The 14716-nt window shown below is 41.1% G+C and overlaps 1 protein-coding gene, 1 long non-coding RNA gene and 2 other non-coding genes across 4 annotated transcripts in view; 2 read left to right on the top strand and 2 right to left on the bottom strand.

Annotated features, from left to right (window-relative positions):
• LOC129746555 (uncharacterized) overlaps nt 1-14716 on the top strand; it is a 102829-nt gene that overhangs the window by 59139 nt on the left and 28974 nt on the right. The gene's annotated exons all lie outside the window — the stretch shown is intronic.
• Nucleotides 1-14716, bottom strand: part of LOC129746554 (tyrosine-protein kinase-like otk) — a 215391-nt gene that overhangs the window by 57352 nt on the left and 143323 nt on the right. The window contains exons 8-11 of the mRNA XM_055740249.1: nt 9410-9970; nt 8535-9349; nt 8302-8474; nt 7892-8228 (exon numbers count right to left, since the gene is read on the bottom strand). Coding sequence (XP_055596224.1) covers nt 7892-8228; nt 8302-8474; nt 8535-9349; nt 9410-9970 — 1886 coding nt within the window. The remainder of the gene's footprint in view (nt 1-7891; nt 8229-8301; nt 8475-8534; nt 9350-9409; nt 9971-14716) is intronic.
• Trnay-gua (transfer RNA tyrosine (anticodon GUA)) lies at nt 7140-7247 on the bottom strand. Its single transcript has 2 exons — nt 7211-7247; nt 7140-7175 (listed from the first exon to the last, which is right to left on the bottom strand). It is a non-coding gene; the product is annotated as a tRNA-Tyr (tRNA).
• Nucleotides 7532-7633, top strand: Trnay-gua (transfer RNA tyrosine (anticodon GUA)). The gene is made up of 2 exons: nt 7532-7568; nt 7598-7633. It is a non-coding gene; the product is annotated as a tRNA-Tyr (tRNA).

Here is a 14716-nt window from a genome sequence, read left to right on the forward strand (position 1 = left end):
AGTTATCAGCGGAAATCGTGCCTACTATGGACTTCACAAGCAACTGCGGTCGAGAAGACTTAGCCCTCGCACGAAGTGTAACCTGTATATGACGCTCATTAGACCGGTTGTTCTCTACGGGCCCGAGACATGGATATTGCTCGAGGAGGATCTGCGTACACTCGGAGTATTCGAGCGACGAGTTTTAAGAACCATCTTTGGCGGCGTACAGGAGAACGGAGTGTGGAGGCGAAGGATGAACCACGAGCTCGCGCGACTCTACGGCGAACCCAGTATCCAGAAGGTGGTGAAGGCTGGGCAGGGCATGTTGCGAGAATGTCGGACGACTGTCCTGCACAACAGGTGTTCGCTACGAATCCGGTAGGAACAAGACGAGCAGGGGCGCAATGATCGAGATGATTAGACCAAGTCGAGCGTGATCTGGTGAATGTGAGATGTCCGAGAAGTTGGAGAAAGGTTGCCATGGACCGAGTGAGTTTTAGGAATTATGTTCGTCAAGTTATGTCGTGATAAAATACGAAAATAAAAAAAAAATAAATAAATCATCACGAATTGAAGACATTGATAGTGAGCGTTAAAAAGCGATGTTTGTCTTCTGAAAAGTTTCTTTTTTTAAATTTATTCTACAAATGGCTTAACCCAAATATAATAATAGTAGGAATATTCCTCACTCCCCAGAAACTTGAAGAACACATGAAACGCGCCTCCATGTAAGGAAAGTTCTTACGAACATGAATAAATGCTATCGAGAAGACCTAAGTTGCTTTAGACCATGGGTGGCCAACATTTTCAACAGGCGGGCCAAATTTTGGAGATGGGATAGGCTGGCGGGCCACACTAACATATTTTTTTGCAAATATGCAGAGCAATTAAATGAATAAGTGATTTTCAATGATGATATAATAAATCAAAAATATATACACAGGTGCATATGAAAGACAGATTGATGAGATTCAGTACCGGTTTTACTGATTCTACTTAGATTGATTTAAAAAATAACTTGAAAAATTATTGAGAGCTCGTTTCTTAGACCAAGTTATTATTTTCATTACAAAATTAGAAACATGTTATATGGAGATATAGTTATGTCAAATATATTAGTTTTCAATTCAAGGGTTGGGTTGGGTCAATTTGTTGCAGAAATGTCTAACAATGTGGGAATTCCAAAGTATATTGAATTTCTTATCACGATCTTAGAATTTTTCAAAATATAAAAATTTTGATATATGACTTCTGTATCCTGTTGAGTTGTCTAAATTTTCCTTAAAAAAAAGGCACGAAGAAAATGATGTGATGATTTGTGTCGATTGCGAGCGGTCTGAAAAAAAAAAATGTTAACTCATTCCTAACATATGTTTACTGCTGCACGAATGCCCATTCAGATGTCGTAATTTAATCGGCAGCGCTGCACAAAAAATGAATATTCAGTTATTTTTTTGAAAATCAAGTTGTTCAGAAACTTATTTTAAAATTATTAATTCAAAAGTTAAACAGACCTCATCATTGACATCATTGATATTTTCAAAACTGAACTAACTTCAACAATTCATTATGCAGTTCCAAATGTAAAATGCAAACCTACTATAAAATCAGATTATCAAAAAGTGTTCACGTCTATGAAAACATTCAAAGAATCTTTTTTATTTTTTATTTGACACTTTCCAAACAGATTTTAAAACTTTGAAGACGTATTTGATATAAGATTTTTCCATTAAAAAAACTATGTTTGGAATCCACATAACTTTGTTATTTTTAGCAGATATTATAACATGGCACATCAAAACGCAATGTATGCTAATAGCATTTTAAATTAAATATTAAAAAAAAGCTAGTAATGAAAATCCATGTAAAAAATCATGAATAAGCTGTAAAAATTGTCAAATAGTACCGACTGAATTAATTAGGAAATTTTATAATTGCATGAAAATCTGAAGACACCCTGCGTTAATTGTCATGTCATATTTTCATTGTCATATTTACCCGTGATATTTACCGTGAAAATTTTGTTGGTTTTAATGGCAGCTCACAAATGAAGTAAATTCTTCGCCCTAAAATGCCTGAAGTACAAAACTTTGATAAATAAATTGTTTAATTTGTAAATAAATGGGTTTTGATATTCGCTAAAACTTCGTGCTTATTTTTACAGAAGTTTTTTTTTTATTTTAAAAATACCATATAATTCTTTCCATGAAGCCTTTAAAAAACAATCCAAATTCATGCACTCATTTTTTAGAATTATGGTATGCGGTTTTTTAATAAAGGAAATTAATCGCAATACACATATGTTTTTCGAAAGTACTGTGTTAAGTGTTGGAAAATTTTAAAAAATAAATATAGATACAGGTTTTTTTCGACTTTTGTTTCGATACAAATTGTCATCTCAAAATGATACAGAAACCATAAAATGCCTCAACTCTTAAATTAAACTAAGTTGGAATGTGGTAATTTTGGGAAAAGCTTCGCGGGCCACAAAAGGACAGCCGCGGGCCACATGTGGCCCGCGGGCCATGGTTTGGCCACCCATGCTTTAGACTATATTTCGAAAGCTTCTGGCGAAAACTGTTAAGCTCATTATCACCAAAACTTTGTGCCCCGATCTGACAATTATACTAAATACAACACAAGTATATCTACTATTTTTTTCATAATATCTTTCATGATAAGTAAGTTGACTTCGTAAATAAATTTTATACTCAAAATATGATTTTGATTTATCAGTTCAACATGTTTTGGAGTTTTTAAAAAATCAGATGTGCGTGCCTAAATGAAAAGTATTAATAAGAGCTGATTCAACACGAAGAATTTTTTCCTTTACAAATTTATTCATTTTTAGAGAAATGCTGATTTCCATTTACCAAACGTGCTCCAGATTATAATAATAATAAAGATGACGTGGTCATCTTTAAATCTCAAATCATATTGTAGAGTAGATTTTAAGATCAATTTACTTAGTAAATTGTTACCTTCTTATGATTTCTTTTATGAAATACTCAGTATTGTCCAAAAAATGAAATTTCCATCAATGATTGTTCCAATTCAAATGACATTAGAATCTCAAATTGTAGATTTATTAGCATACTCCGTCAGTCGGGACCTTTTTTCCATTCGGCAGAAAACAACACAAATTGAGAACCATAGCAACATACTTTGCTACACGAAGAAAAGTTGGAGTAGGCTGAAATTCCTATGTTGAAAATAAAAAATAAACAAAATTTTCTGCGTGGTCATAGAAATGCAAGTTCAAACACGAACTTTTGTAGTTAAGACGCGAACCCACGGTTGATGGAAAGAATGTTCAGAGTTTCCTCAGTACCTCACTCAATGCTTGAAATTTCCTTCTAGTAAGAACTTTCTCCAGGAGGTGGTGCTGATATACGTGTCCTTGCTGAAGTATATGAAGCATGCTGAGAGTTACCAATGTAGATTATAATATGTTTGCTTAACCTCTAATACATAGTCGGCCAAGTTTTAAATGGTAAATTGTAAATTACATGTCTATATTACAATCAATGAAAAAATCAGCAATATTTCTAAACACATTTGAATTTTTGGTCTTTAACATCAACTGTAGATCAGGTGCGATCCGTTTTTCCAGCAGAATTTTCCAAATAGGCCATCTCATCTGTCCAAAATTGGGACAGCTGAACAAATAGTGATCCGGATTGGCATTAGTTGCTCCACAGCTACAGTTTGCTTGCACTTTCAATTATGCGGTTACGATGAAGGAGTGCTGGCAATCGAGAGTGATTGTTTATCAGTTTAGAGAGTATAACAATTTGCCTCCTTGAAAGCTCCGTTTTGTAGAACCATGGTTGTAGAGACCTTCCTTTATGATGCTATGACAAAAGCGACCTTTGCTTCCTGAGTTCCATCGATATTGCCAAAGTTGCTTAGAATGCAGACCATATGGAAATGAAACATCGTTAGATGTTAGAATGTAATCATTTCCAATTCCATCAGTACACGCTTGTCTGGCCTCCTGGTCAGCCAGTTCATTGAGAGGGATTCCTCGGTGCGAAGGCACCCACATGAAGACGAGTTCTGATCCTTTAAAGGTAATTGACTTTGATATTTTGGCAAATGTTTATTGATAGCGAAACAACAACTCGATATAATTCCGGAGATTATCATAAGAAATATGAAAAAACGTGTCACACCCTACATAAATTTTCTGCGAAGCATCGCAGGGCAATCCTGGGGAGGTCATCCATCGTCTTTGATAAAGATATATAAGGCTGCTCCCAGATTGATACTCGAATACGGTTCCATCTTCATGACTCAGCTAAACCAAACGGACTCGGTGGCGTTGGATAGAATTCAGTGGGTATGTATCCGTGTATGTTTAGGGTCAGCTATAAAACTACACATACCGGATCACTAGAAGTCCTAGCTGGATTATGTCCACTCAGCATTAGGAGAGAATCAGCAGCAATTCGATTTGTCAACAGACGGTCTCATCTAACGAATTGGAATCAACGTTTTTTTCAGCCAATCTTGGAAACAGGAGCTGAAAATAAACTAAATATTTTTATTCCGTTACAGGATACACTGGAAAATATCCCGTGCTTTCTGTTCCCATTAGACGTTGGTAAATTCGACCTATCTATTGACTTGTGCATGGAAACAAAACTGGCACAACCTCATGAAACATCAGCCGCCGAGATTGTTTTAACTGTTATGGAGGAAAAATATGATGAATGGACTACACTAGCTACAGACGGATCCAGAGATATTTCTGGAGTAGGATTCTCTGTCGTGAACAACAGCAACATTGATTATGCAAGAATCAAACTAAATCCAGTATCTTCGGTGTTCATGTCTGAACTGTTAGCAATACGAAAGGCAGTGCAAATCATTGATGAGCAACCTGTTGGGAAATTCGTAATAATTTCCGACAGCATGAGCAGCTTGGAAAGCCTTTAATGTTCTAAATCTTTGTCCAAAAACCCGCGGGCATGGTATGAGTTCCGAAAAGTTTCTTCAATTCCTTCAAAATTGAATTCTCGGGGTAGCTTTGGCACCACGCTGTTTAAATAGCATTTATGAAACTGCGTGTAAATCTTGCGGAGAAGTAACCTTCGCGTTATCGTCCAACTTTCCTTGAAAACGTCTTCGAAGCGCGTGTACCAAATTCGCCGGATTGGCGTTTGTCCGAAGATATGCAAACTGCCGCTGCTGGTTTGTGATAAGTTCGGTGAGCTAAATAGTCACGTCTCGGAAAGTCTTGTCGATCATCTGAATCGATTGTTGCTTCAAAGTTTCAGGATTTGGAGTTGCGTTGCTTCCGGCGGTTCTTGAAATTCCTCGTCGCCAAAAGAATGTTGTAGCTCCTTTGGAGGGATACCACTTTCTTTCGTGTTTGATACACAGTAGTGCAGGTTGGGCTCAAACGAAACCCATCCTAGAAACATCTGTGCGTCGAAAGCCTCCTAATCCATGGTGAGGCCCTCAGTGTTTCAAGCTTTTAAGGACAACAGCATTGAAAGATTTTCGGAAACATGGAACTCTCATCTTTTTTGAAGCATACTTTTCCCTTGAAATCAGTTCGAAAAATTGATCAAGGGGAAAAAAGGCGTATTGGAGCAATTTTGTGGGTGGACTATCACGAGAAACATCCTTGACACCTCGTGGAAAGTGGCACGCAGCATGCGTAGTCGATCATCTAGGAAAGAAAGTGAGTGTCCAGAGTCTGTGAGAAAAATTAATCCGGAACGCGCTTCCAGATAGGTGTGGTCTGGACTCCAGCTTTTCGATGGTCGAATTCTCATTTGTCCTTCTCAAATTTAACTTGTTTTAAAACCTTCCGGATGACTATGAAAGCTTGTTGAATTTATTTAATCAATTCTTGGAGTATAACATTGTTCTACGCTGGAGACATGTGAGGGTCATTGCTATCCAAAAGCCCGGAAAACCAGCGTCCGATCCGCATTTGTAGCGTCCAATAGCGATGTTTTCTTGTATACGCAAATTTATAGAGAAAATGACTTGTTTCGTTTAGATAAATGGGTCAATTTGAGATTCGCAGGGGCAAAAGGACAAACGATTGTATTGCTTTGCTGTCCTCAGAGATACAAATGGCGTACGCAAAACGTGATCGAATGACTTTAGTGTTCCTAGACATCTAGGGAGCTTTTGATGCAGTCTCATTAGAGGTTTTGTCTGAGAAATTGCACTCCCAGGGTCTGGCTCCCCTATTGAACAGCATCTTATACAACTTGCTTTGTTAGAAACATTTGAACTTTGCTCACGGAGATATTGCAATTAGAAGAACCTCTTACAAAGGCCCTCCGCAAGGTTCATGTTTGAGCCCACTTCTGTACAACTTTTACGTAAGTGACATCGTCAGTTGTCTCTCTCAAGGTTGTACTCTAAGACAACTTGTAGATGACGGCGAAGTGTCTGTCACAGGATCTACTGAGTCTCATCTGCACAGACCTTTACAAGGCACTTTAGACAGATTGTCTTCCTGGGCTTTGGAGCTTGCGATTGAGTTTTCTCCACAGAAAACGGAGATAGTTGTTGTCTTTGAGAAACATAGACCTGCTCAACCTAAGCTTTAACTTCTAAGCAGTAGCACTAAGTCGTGGTGTTTTAAGTATCTTGAGGTATGGATTGATTCCAAGTGTACCTGGAGAGCCCACATTGAGTATCTGAAAGGAAAATGACAACTAAGAATCAATTTTCTCTGATCATTCACTGGCACCTGGTGGGGAGCCCATCCTGAAGATCTTTTAAAATTGTATCGAACCACGATTCTCTCAGTGATATAATATGGTAGCTTCTGTTTCCAGTCATCTTCCAAAACTTTCCTCTTTTAACTCGAGCGTTACAGCAATACCGTTGTCTCCGCATCGCTTTGGGCTGTATACCCTCAACGCATGACATGAGTCTAGAAGTTTTGGCATGAACATTCCCTTTGAAAGATCGAAACGATTTACTATCACTTCGGCTCCTCATCAGGTGTGAGGTCATAAACCCTTTGGTGATTGTGAATTTCGAAAGGTTACTTGAGCAAAATCTTCAAACCAGATCTATGTCTATATACCTCATCCTCATGTCAATGCAGGTTAACCCTTCTTCGTACTCCCCAACTCGTGTTTGTGCCCAGAATAATAGGATATAGCAAACAAAAAAATATTTCCTTCGAGCCGGATTTGAACCAGCGACCTATGGATCACTGCTGTATTATTGTTACAACATTTTTTACTCTCTACAGTCCACCGCTCTACCAACTGAGCTATCGAAGGTTACAAGTTTCCAAAAGAAGCCTCTTCGGTAAAAATCATCTTGGCCAATAAAACATGCTGCACTTTCCCTTAGCTTGTAAATACTTTTTTTTCAAGCTCGCCATAAACTTGCACTGGTAATGACCGCACTCATCCAATTTGCAGCTGATAACCGGCAGTGGAAGCATGAAAAAAAAAAACAATTAAATCTGATGATCGGTTGAATGCGTTTTCTCTACGAAGAGAATGATGATCATCAAATCATAGGTTTCGGTACAAATTTGAACTGTGGAAGTGATAAGAAACCTTCGATAGCTCAGTTGGTAGAGCGGTGGACTGTAGAAGTGAATTAATGAAAAAAAAAATCAGTTATCCATAGGTCGCTGGTTCAAATCCGGCTCGAAGGATATTGTATTATCCTTGAGGTGTCTGAAATTATGATAGACACTTTATCGCTATAATTGTAAATCAATTACATCGCATTGATTGCGACCCGAGTCTGGACCCGACCTGGAATCTGGATTCTAGTATTACAAGATTTTGGTTTGAAATTGAGAATATTCAGAATATTTATAATATAGAATATCATTTTGGAATCAAAATCTTGGTTGATGTTTATGAACTTCATATTGAGTGAAAGGAGAAAAAAATAGAAAAACACTCACCAAAATCTTGTGCAACTCCTCCGGTGTCTTCTCGGCCACCTTCCACTCCAGCTTCCCGGCCGACGCCTGCGTCACGTACTCCTCGTCGGTACAATCCTTAAACGGCAGCTCGGTGGCCTGAGTAAACAGCTCCCACATCAGCACCCCGAACGAGAAAATATCACTCTTAATGGACCAGTCATCATCCTGGAGGCTTTCCGGGGCCATCCACCGCACCGGCAGCAACTGATTCCGGAACTTAAAGTACTCCCGACTGTACTTGTCTCGACTTAGGGCCGGCATCGAAATCTTAGCCGAAAAGTCGCTGCTGATGATGCAGTTTCGGGTGGCCAAATCCCTAAGGAGGTTGAGAAGAAAAAATGGATTTTAGAAAATCTGCTTGGAGTGTGATCTATGATGAAAGAACTTACTTGTGAATGATTCGAGCTTTGTAGATGGCATCCATTCCTCGTCCGATTTGGTGGGCGAGGGCAAGAATTTGTGGAATATTGAGAGGTGGTGGTTTGGCAGTGTCCTTAGTTTCTACGCTGCCGTTTGGTGGAACACTCGGAGAAGTTGCCAACAAGAATTGTTTCAGATCACCCTGTTGAGAGGTAATATTAAATTAGTCAACTTACAGTTTCAAAGCCTTTAAGATTCTTACCCAATCAGTGTATTCCAGGAGCATGTAATGGGGATCCTTATCCCGACAGAGTCCGAAAAGTTGAACAACGTTCTTGTGCGAGACATTCCGGAACAGTTCCAACTGTCGTCGGAACTCGGAACAACAATGCTCATCCTTAACCTTGGTCAGTGCCTTCACCATGACCAGTTTGTAGTCATTTTCCGGCTTAATTTCGTTCAACTCTTCATTGGACGGCAGTTTTTTACTTCCATTTTTCTCGTCCTCAGCGCTAACTTCAGTCTTAGGGGCGTGAGTTACTTCATCACCCGTAACAGGTTCCCGGTTGACCTCTTCCTTGACGGTAGCCTTGCGGCAGTCATTTTCCTTAATTTTTCCTATGAAGACATCTCCAAACTCACACTTTCCTATCTGAAGAAGGTCAATAACCGAGGCCCGCGAAACAGCTAGTTGTTCAAGGTATGACGAAGAACTACTGGACTTTTTCGACTTGTTGGAATTTACCGTATCGTCGCTCTTTTCCTGTCCATCGGCATTGGAGCCAGTTTTCTGATGACCTGACTTTTTGGAGGATTTAGCTTTTCCATTTTGCTCACCGGTGGACTTTCCCGGTAAACATGGCTCTATCTCGCAGTTCTTCGGATCAATGTCTCCGTTTTCCTTAGAGCTGGCATTCAGACGAGCTTTCCTCGCGGCCCTTCGATGACGACACCACAACATCAACCCTACGACTAGAATTATATACGCAAAGGCAACCGACATTGTGATTAGGACGGCACGTGTAATAAGGACACCATCTTCCTGAGATTCTTCTGGCAGAGGCATGCTATCGGCGGCTGTAATTTAAAAACAAATTTTAATCCAAAACAACCGTTGGAAAAATTTCTGTAACTTACGTTTCACAATCAGATGAACTTCCTCCCGCTTCAACCCGGCGCTATTGCCAATGGTGCATCCATACTTTCCGTCATCCTCCAGATGGACATCCGAAAGCACCAGGGTACCATTTTCAAGTATTCGATACCGCTCATCGTCCGATTGGTTAGAGGCATGCAGATACTGCAGATTCTTGTCCCACTGGATCGTTGGCTTCGGGTCCCCAGTTGCTACACAGTGTATAAATGCTGTTCCCATCTCAGCGATCTGGATCGATCCTTCCGGTGCGATCTCGAACCTCGGTGCCACCACAACGTTCACCACTACCGAGGCACTGATTTCGCCCTGATTATTCGATGCTACGCAGGTGTAAGTACCCCGATGTTCCGTCGATACGGGGCGGAAGATCAATGTCCCGTTGACATCCTCAACCGACTCGGGAAGACTGCCGGCCGAACCTTCCGTTCCGAGCCAGTGAACCGTGGGCGATGGAGTACCCTGCGCCTTGCAGTGGATCTTGGCAACAGAACCCAGCTCCAGGTTTTTGCTGGTGGGGGGTTTCGGTGTGAAGCGGAGATTGGCTAGAACGAAAAATGTTAGGTAAGTTTCCACTGTGATATAAAATCAAATGAGCTAGTCTTCATTGAAGTTCTGTAAATGTAGAGCATAAATACTAAAGTTGAAACCTTGATCCTAAGGAAGTAACATAAATTAAGAGTATCTTTCTATATACTAGTTTTCCACAACAACTTGGAGCATCAGTGGGAGATGAATTGTGCTGATGTTATTGGGCGGTTCTAAGCTTTTTGTATTGCAGCAAAAAAAAAAATGACACGTGAAGTCGGACTTCAAGTTTCTTATTAAGCCCATGTTTTTATTAGATAAGTATTTACTTCAATCGTAGAAAACGTCACCAGTCTGTCTACTGTTGCTAGGAAAGCTAACCGCCTCAAGCAAGGGAGATATTGAGATATAGGGTGCGAAGTCCGTTCACCGAAAACTGGAGAATACATGACATTCGTATGAGTAAATTTTTCTTTACTCTGGCAAATGTGTAGAACACATTACATAGGAACGAGGAATTGGTTTCCTACTAAAGGGTGTCCACGATGAAATTACCACACTATGGGGCCGTTCACTAATTACGTAAGCACATAGGGGGGGTCGGGGGGTTTCACATTTGCTTACGATCTCTTACAAGGGGGGTAGGGGGGGTTTTCAAAAATCTTACGTAAGAAATGTTACATTTATGATTCGTCACAGCCATACGAAACCTTAGGTTTTAATTTTTTTCTCACTACCTATTTGTTGGGTTTTTTTAATGTAATGCTGTTCATCTTTTAACATCTTTGAATTAAAAAAAAAATTTTGGTTCAATAAAATTTATAGACAACCATTTCAAACAAATATGTCACAAAAAACACTAAATCACGTTATTAAAAAAGATCGTTGCTTAGAGCTTTTCATAATAACAATTTTTTGATTGCAAAATTTTTAGAAACAAAAAGGAAATCTGCGCGTTATGACACCACGATTTGAGCGCTTTCAGCTCAAACACATACCAATTTTTATGGTAACATATGCTAACCTGATCTTACACTCGTATTCGATTGTGGAAATTTACGGAAAATTATTCTATATTCGTTTATGACATTTCATCTGTTGTTTATTTATGAGTTGTGCTTTTCAAATGAAGTTATTCAGTTTAACTTAAAAAGTGCTTTACTTATAAGCACGCAATACACATTTTTAATATTTCAACCTATTTTTGATTTTTTTTGTCTTTTCTTTCTTTAGGATTTTAATCTCTTGAACTCCTTAATTTTTGAAAAAAACGTGTCAATTTCTCGAAGAATTAAAACGTAAGATCTTACTAGGGGGGGAGGGGGGGTTTTCAAAAATCTTACTTTGTCTTACCAGGGGGGAAGGGGGGTTTAAAAATTTTCAAAATCGTGCTTACGTAATTAGTGAACGGCCCCTATGAAGTTGCTTTAACTTTTTAACCGTTGGGTAGAATTTAATGAAAATTTGGGTGGATTTAGTTCATAGTGCATTATTTTCTTCCTGCAAGTTTTAAAGTCCTGTGATCAAAACTCGCGGAAATGTAGACGAAAGAACAGCACATGCGTGATAAAATCTTGCGCATTCATCACGAGAACAAGGATCCCTCGCACCGTTCCATCGCTAAAACGTTGGGAATCGCGAATTCCGTGGGGTCGCGAGTGATTAAGCGTTTAGAGGAACGATTGACCACCGGAAGCCCAGAAGGGAAGGAAAAAGTATTCCGTGCAACCCCAAAAATCACCACCACGTAGTTGGAGCCTTCAACCGAAACCCGAACGCCTCCGTTTGGGATGTGGCTAAGAAGCTGCACCTAATAAATTTATTGGGAGGAAGTCCGTTCATCGCAAACTGGAGAATACAATACATAGTCCGAGCAAATTTTTCTTTGCTCTGGCAAACGTGGAGAACACATTACTTGAGAACGAGGAATTGGTTTCCTATTTAGATGAGAGCTGATAAACAAAATTCCCTGAGCCCTGAGTTCGATTGTCGTGATTAGGTTCCCCAGGCAGGAACAAACGTTATTTAAGAACCTTCCCTTGGCGTGACGAAATTTTAGTTTACAACAGTTCAGACATGGCATGCTCTGACCAGAATCACCAGTCGCCTGCCTACGAGTACGATCGTACTACAGCTTCTTCACCGGGATGCAACGACCAAGGCTGTTCGAAGACCCCTGAGCCCATCGACTCAGTCGCGCTGATTCCCGCCTGCGTCATCAGTCGTCCCGGCTTTTAGCTTGATTTTGTCGACGGGGTTCTCCAGCCTGCAACTACAGGCAAGTATCCATTTTATGTTGGCCTTCCTCCTCGCGGTAGACTCTCCCTTTCCAGTGCACTGCAATCCTATCAACGTGTTACGCTCACTAATTTTCAGCACGCTCTCTTTCGGGCCTTGGAAATGTAGCAACTTGTATAAGGCTTTCAGCACCGGGACGCAAAGTATCAGATCTAACGTAGACCCCTTTGTCGAGCTGTTTCCTGCCAGCGTCTTCAGTCGTCCCGGCCCTGAGTTCGTCTGTGGCACAGGGGTTCACCAGCCTGTGAACTCAGGTAAGTATGGCTCTCCCGACCGGTTTCCTCCGCCTGATGGTACTCTCTTTTCCAGTGTTCGGAGATCTAGCTGTACATCGGAAATTTTTGACTCAATAACCTTTTACTACCAGAACGTCGGAGGTATCAACTTATGCCTAGCAGACTATCTGACTATCTCACAAGCTCATACTGCTGTTACGACTTCTTGGCCTTCACAGAAACATGGCTGAACGACCGTACTCTTTCGAGTCTTATATTTGGTCATGAATATTTAGTGTTTCGTTGCGATCGTTGAGACCACCGGTGGCGGAGTGTTAATTGCCGTTAAGTCGGATCTCCTAGCGTTGCTAATCTAAGACAATTCCTGGAGCGATCTGGAACGTGTGTTGTTTCACATTGATCTTGTTGACCGCCTGCGTACTATATCTGACTCCTGATCGCACGAAAGATGTTGCCCTAGCTGAGTCTTTTCCGCGCTGCTTATCTAAGGTTAGCTTTCTGTGCACCCGAAGATGCTATTCTCGTGATTGGTGACTTCAATTTTCCCGGTTTGAAGTGGTCCTCCAACCATGGTAACTTTCTTTACCCGGATCCAGTACGCTCAACTTTTTCGACCCTATCGAACGTCATGCTAGACTCCCTGAGTACAGCGACTTCGCGTCAGATTTATAGCGTGACAAACGAAGACGGTCGTATGTTGGATCTTTGCTTTACCAGTGATGGGACTCGTGTACCGCCCATTGTATTGGCCTCTGCTCCGTACGTTAAAACGGTACACCATTATCCTGCTTTATTGGTCTTGCTCGATGTCACTAGACTTGCTCCTGTCGCATAATTAGCACCCTTCTATCTTGACTTTAAGAACGCCGACTTTTACGAGATTTCTCGTACCCTGGTTACCATCGACTGGGAATCTGACCTTGACATATCTGATCCCAACGCTGCGGCCGAAACCTTCTCACACATCTTGAATTACGTTATCGATCATCACGTACCGAAACACACTACTGAAGAGAATATACGGACTCCTTGGTTCACGCCAGAACTACGACGACTAAAGACTGCAAAGAGATGTGTCCTTAGAGATTATAACCAGTCAAGATCCCTTTACACTAAAGACATTTATCGTAGACTAAATTCTGCTTACAAAAAAGTCAGCAAACGTTGTCACCAAAACTATCTAGTTCGAGTTCAACGTGATCTCAAGTCTAGACCAAAATCGTTTTGGAAACATGTTAAAAGTCAGCGGCATGAACCTGGTCTGCCAACCCAAATGTTTCTGGATGACAATACGGCGAACTCTGATCGTGTCTGTGATCTCTTCGTCCAAGAATTCTCGTCTCTTCGTTCTCTACGGGAATACCTGCTACTTTTATCAAACGTTTTATGCCTGTTTTTCTGACTCCTGTTTGGCTTATTTCCCAAGCTTCGCTTGACAGCTACCTACCCCTCACTGTGGAAGAAGACTTACATGTTTGCGGTGTATAAAAAATGTAAGTTGCTCCATCCGAATCTGGTTACGGTTCGAAAAGAGCGCAGGGGAAAACTCGCTCGCGAAAAGTGGGACACGTCATGCAAAGCCAGCAGTAGCGGAATTCGGTGAGTTAACTTCATAATGTTACCGACACATTCGCTTATACACGTTGTGTATTCCGAACCTAGATTCCCAAACGAGACACCGTGAAAACACAAGGGAAGAGCGAGAATACCGAGCAATAAACAGCCCCGGTATCAGGGCTTTTGTTGCACTTTTTACTCTACTCTTCAGAAAGTCCAGGTGATGTGATCTGTCCACGGCTTACTGTTTTCTAAGTTGGCGCGTCCGAACCGAGCCGAGTTTCAAAGATCCGAGTGTACAGGGCCAAGCGAAACCCGTTGATGGTTCTTTGTGGATCACCCTAAAGTCCAGGTCAGCCGAGCTGTTGAAAAGATGAGTGTGGGTGCAAGTCGTCATCTGGCCGTCCGAGCCCTTCATCCAGAGTTTAGAGCGTCGCGGGGAGGTGTCGGTAAATAGTGCGAGGTGGAGCCTACCTGTCGTCCCCTGGTTTCCCGAGCACTTCACCGAAGGCCGCAGCGTTGCGTGCAGAAAGGCGTTCATTGGATAACTCATCGGGAAAATCCTCCGAATTTCAGTGCTGCGCTAAGGCGTTCTTGAATCGTCAGTGTAGAGCTTTCGAAGTTAGCAGTTGAGCTTCAGGGCACGCGTGGGTGTGCACTGGCAGTTGTCGT

The sequence above is a fragment of the Uranotaenia lowii genome, chromosome 2 (genome assembly GCF_029784155.1).
Source record: "Uranotaenia lowii strain MFRU-FL chromosome 2, ASM2978415v1, whole genome shotgun sequence".
Lineage (NCBI taxonomy): Eukaryota > Metazoa > Arthropoda > Insecta > Diptera > Culicidae > Uranotaenia > Uranotaenia lowii.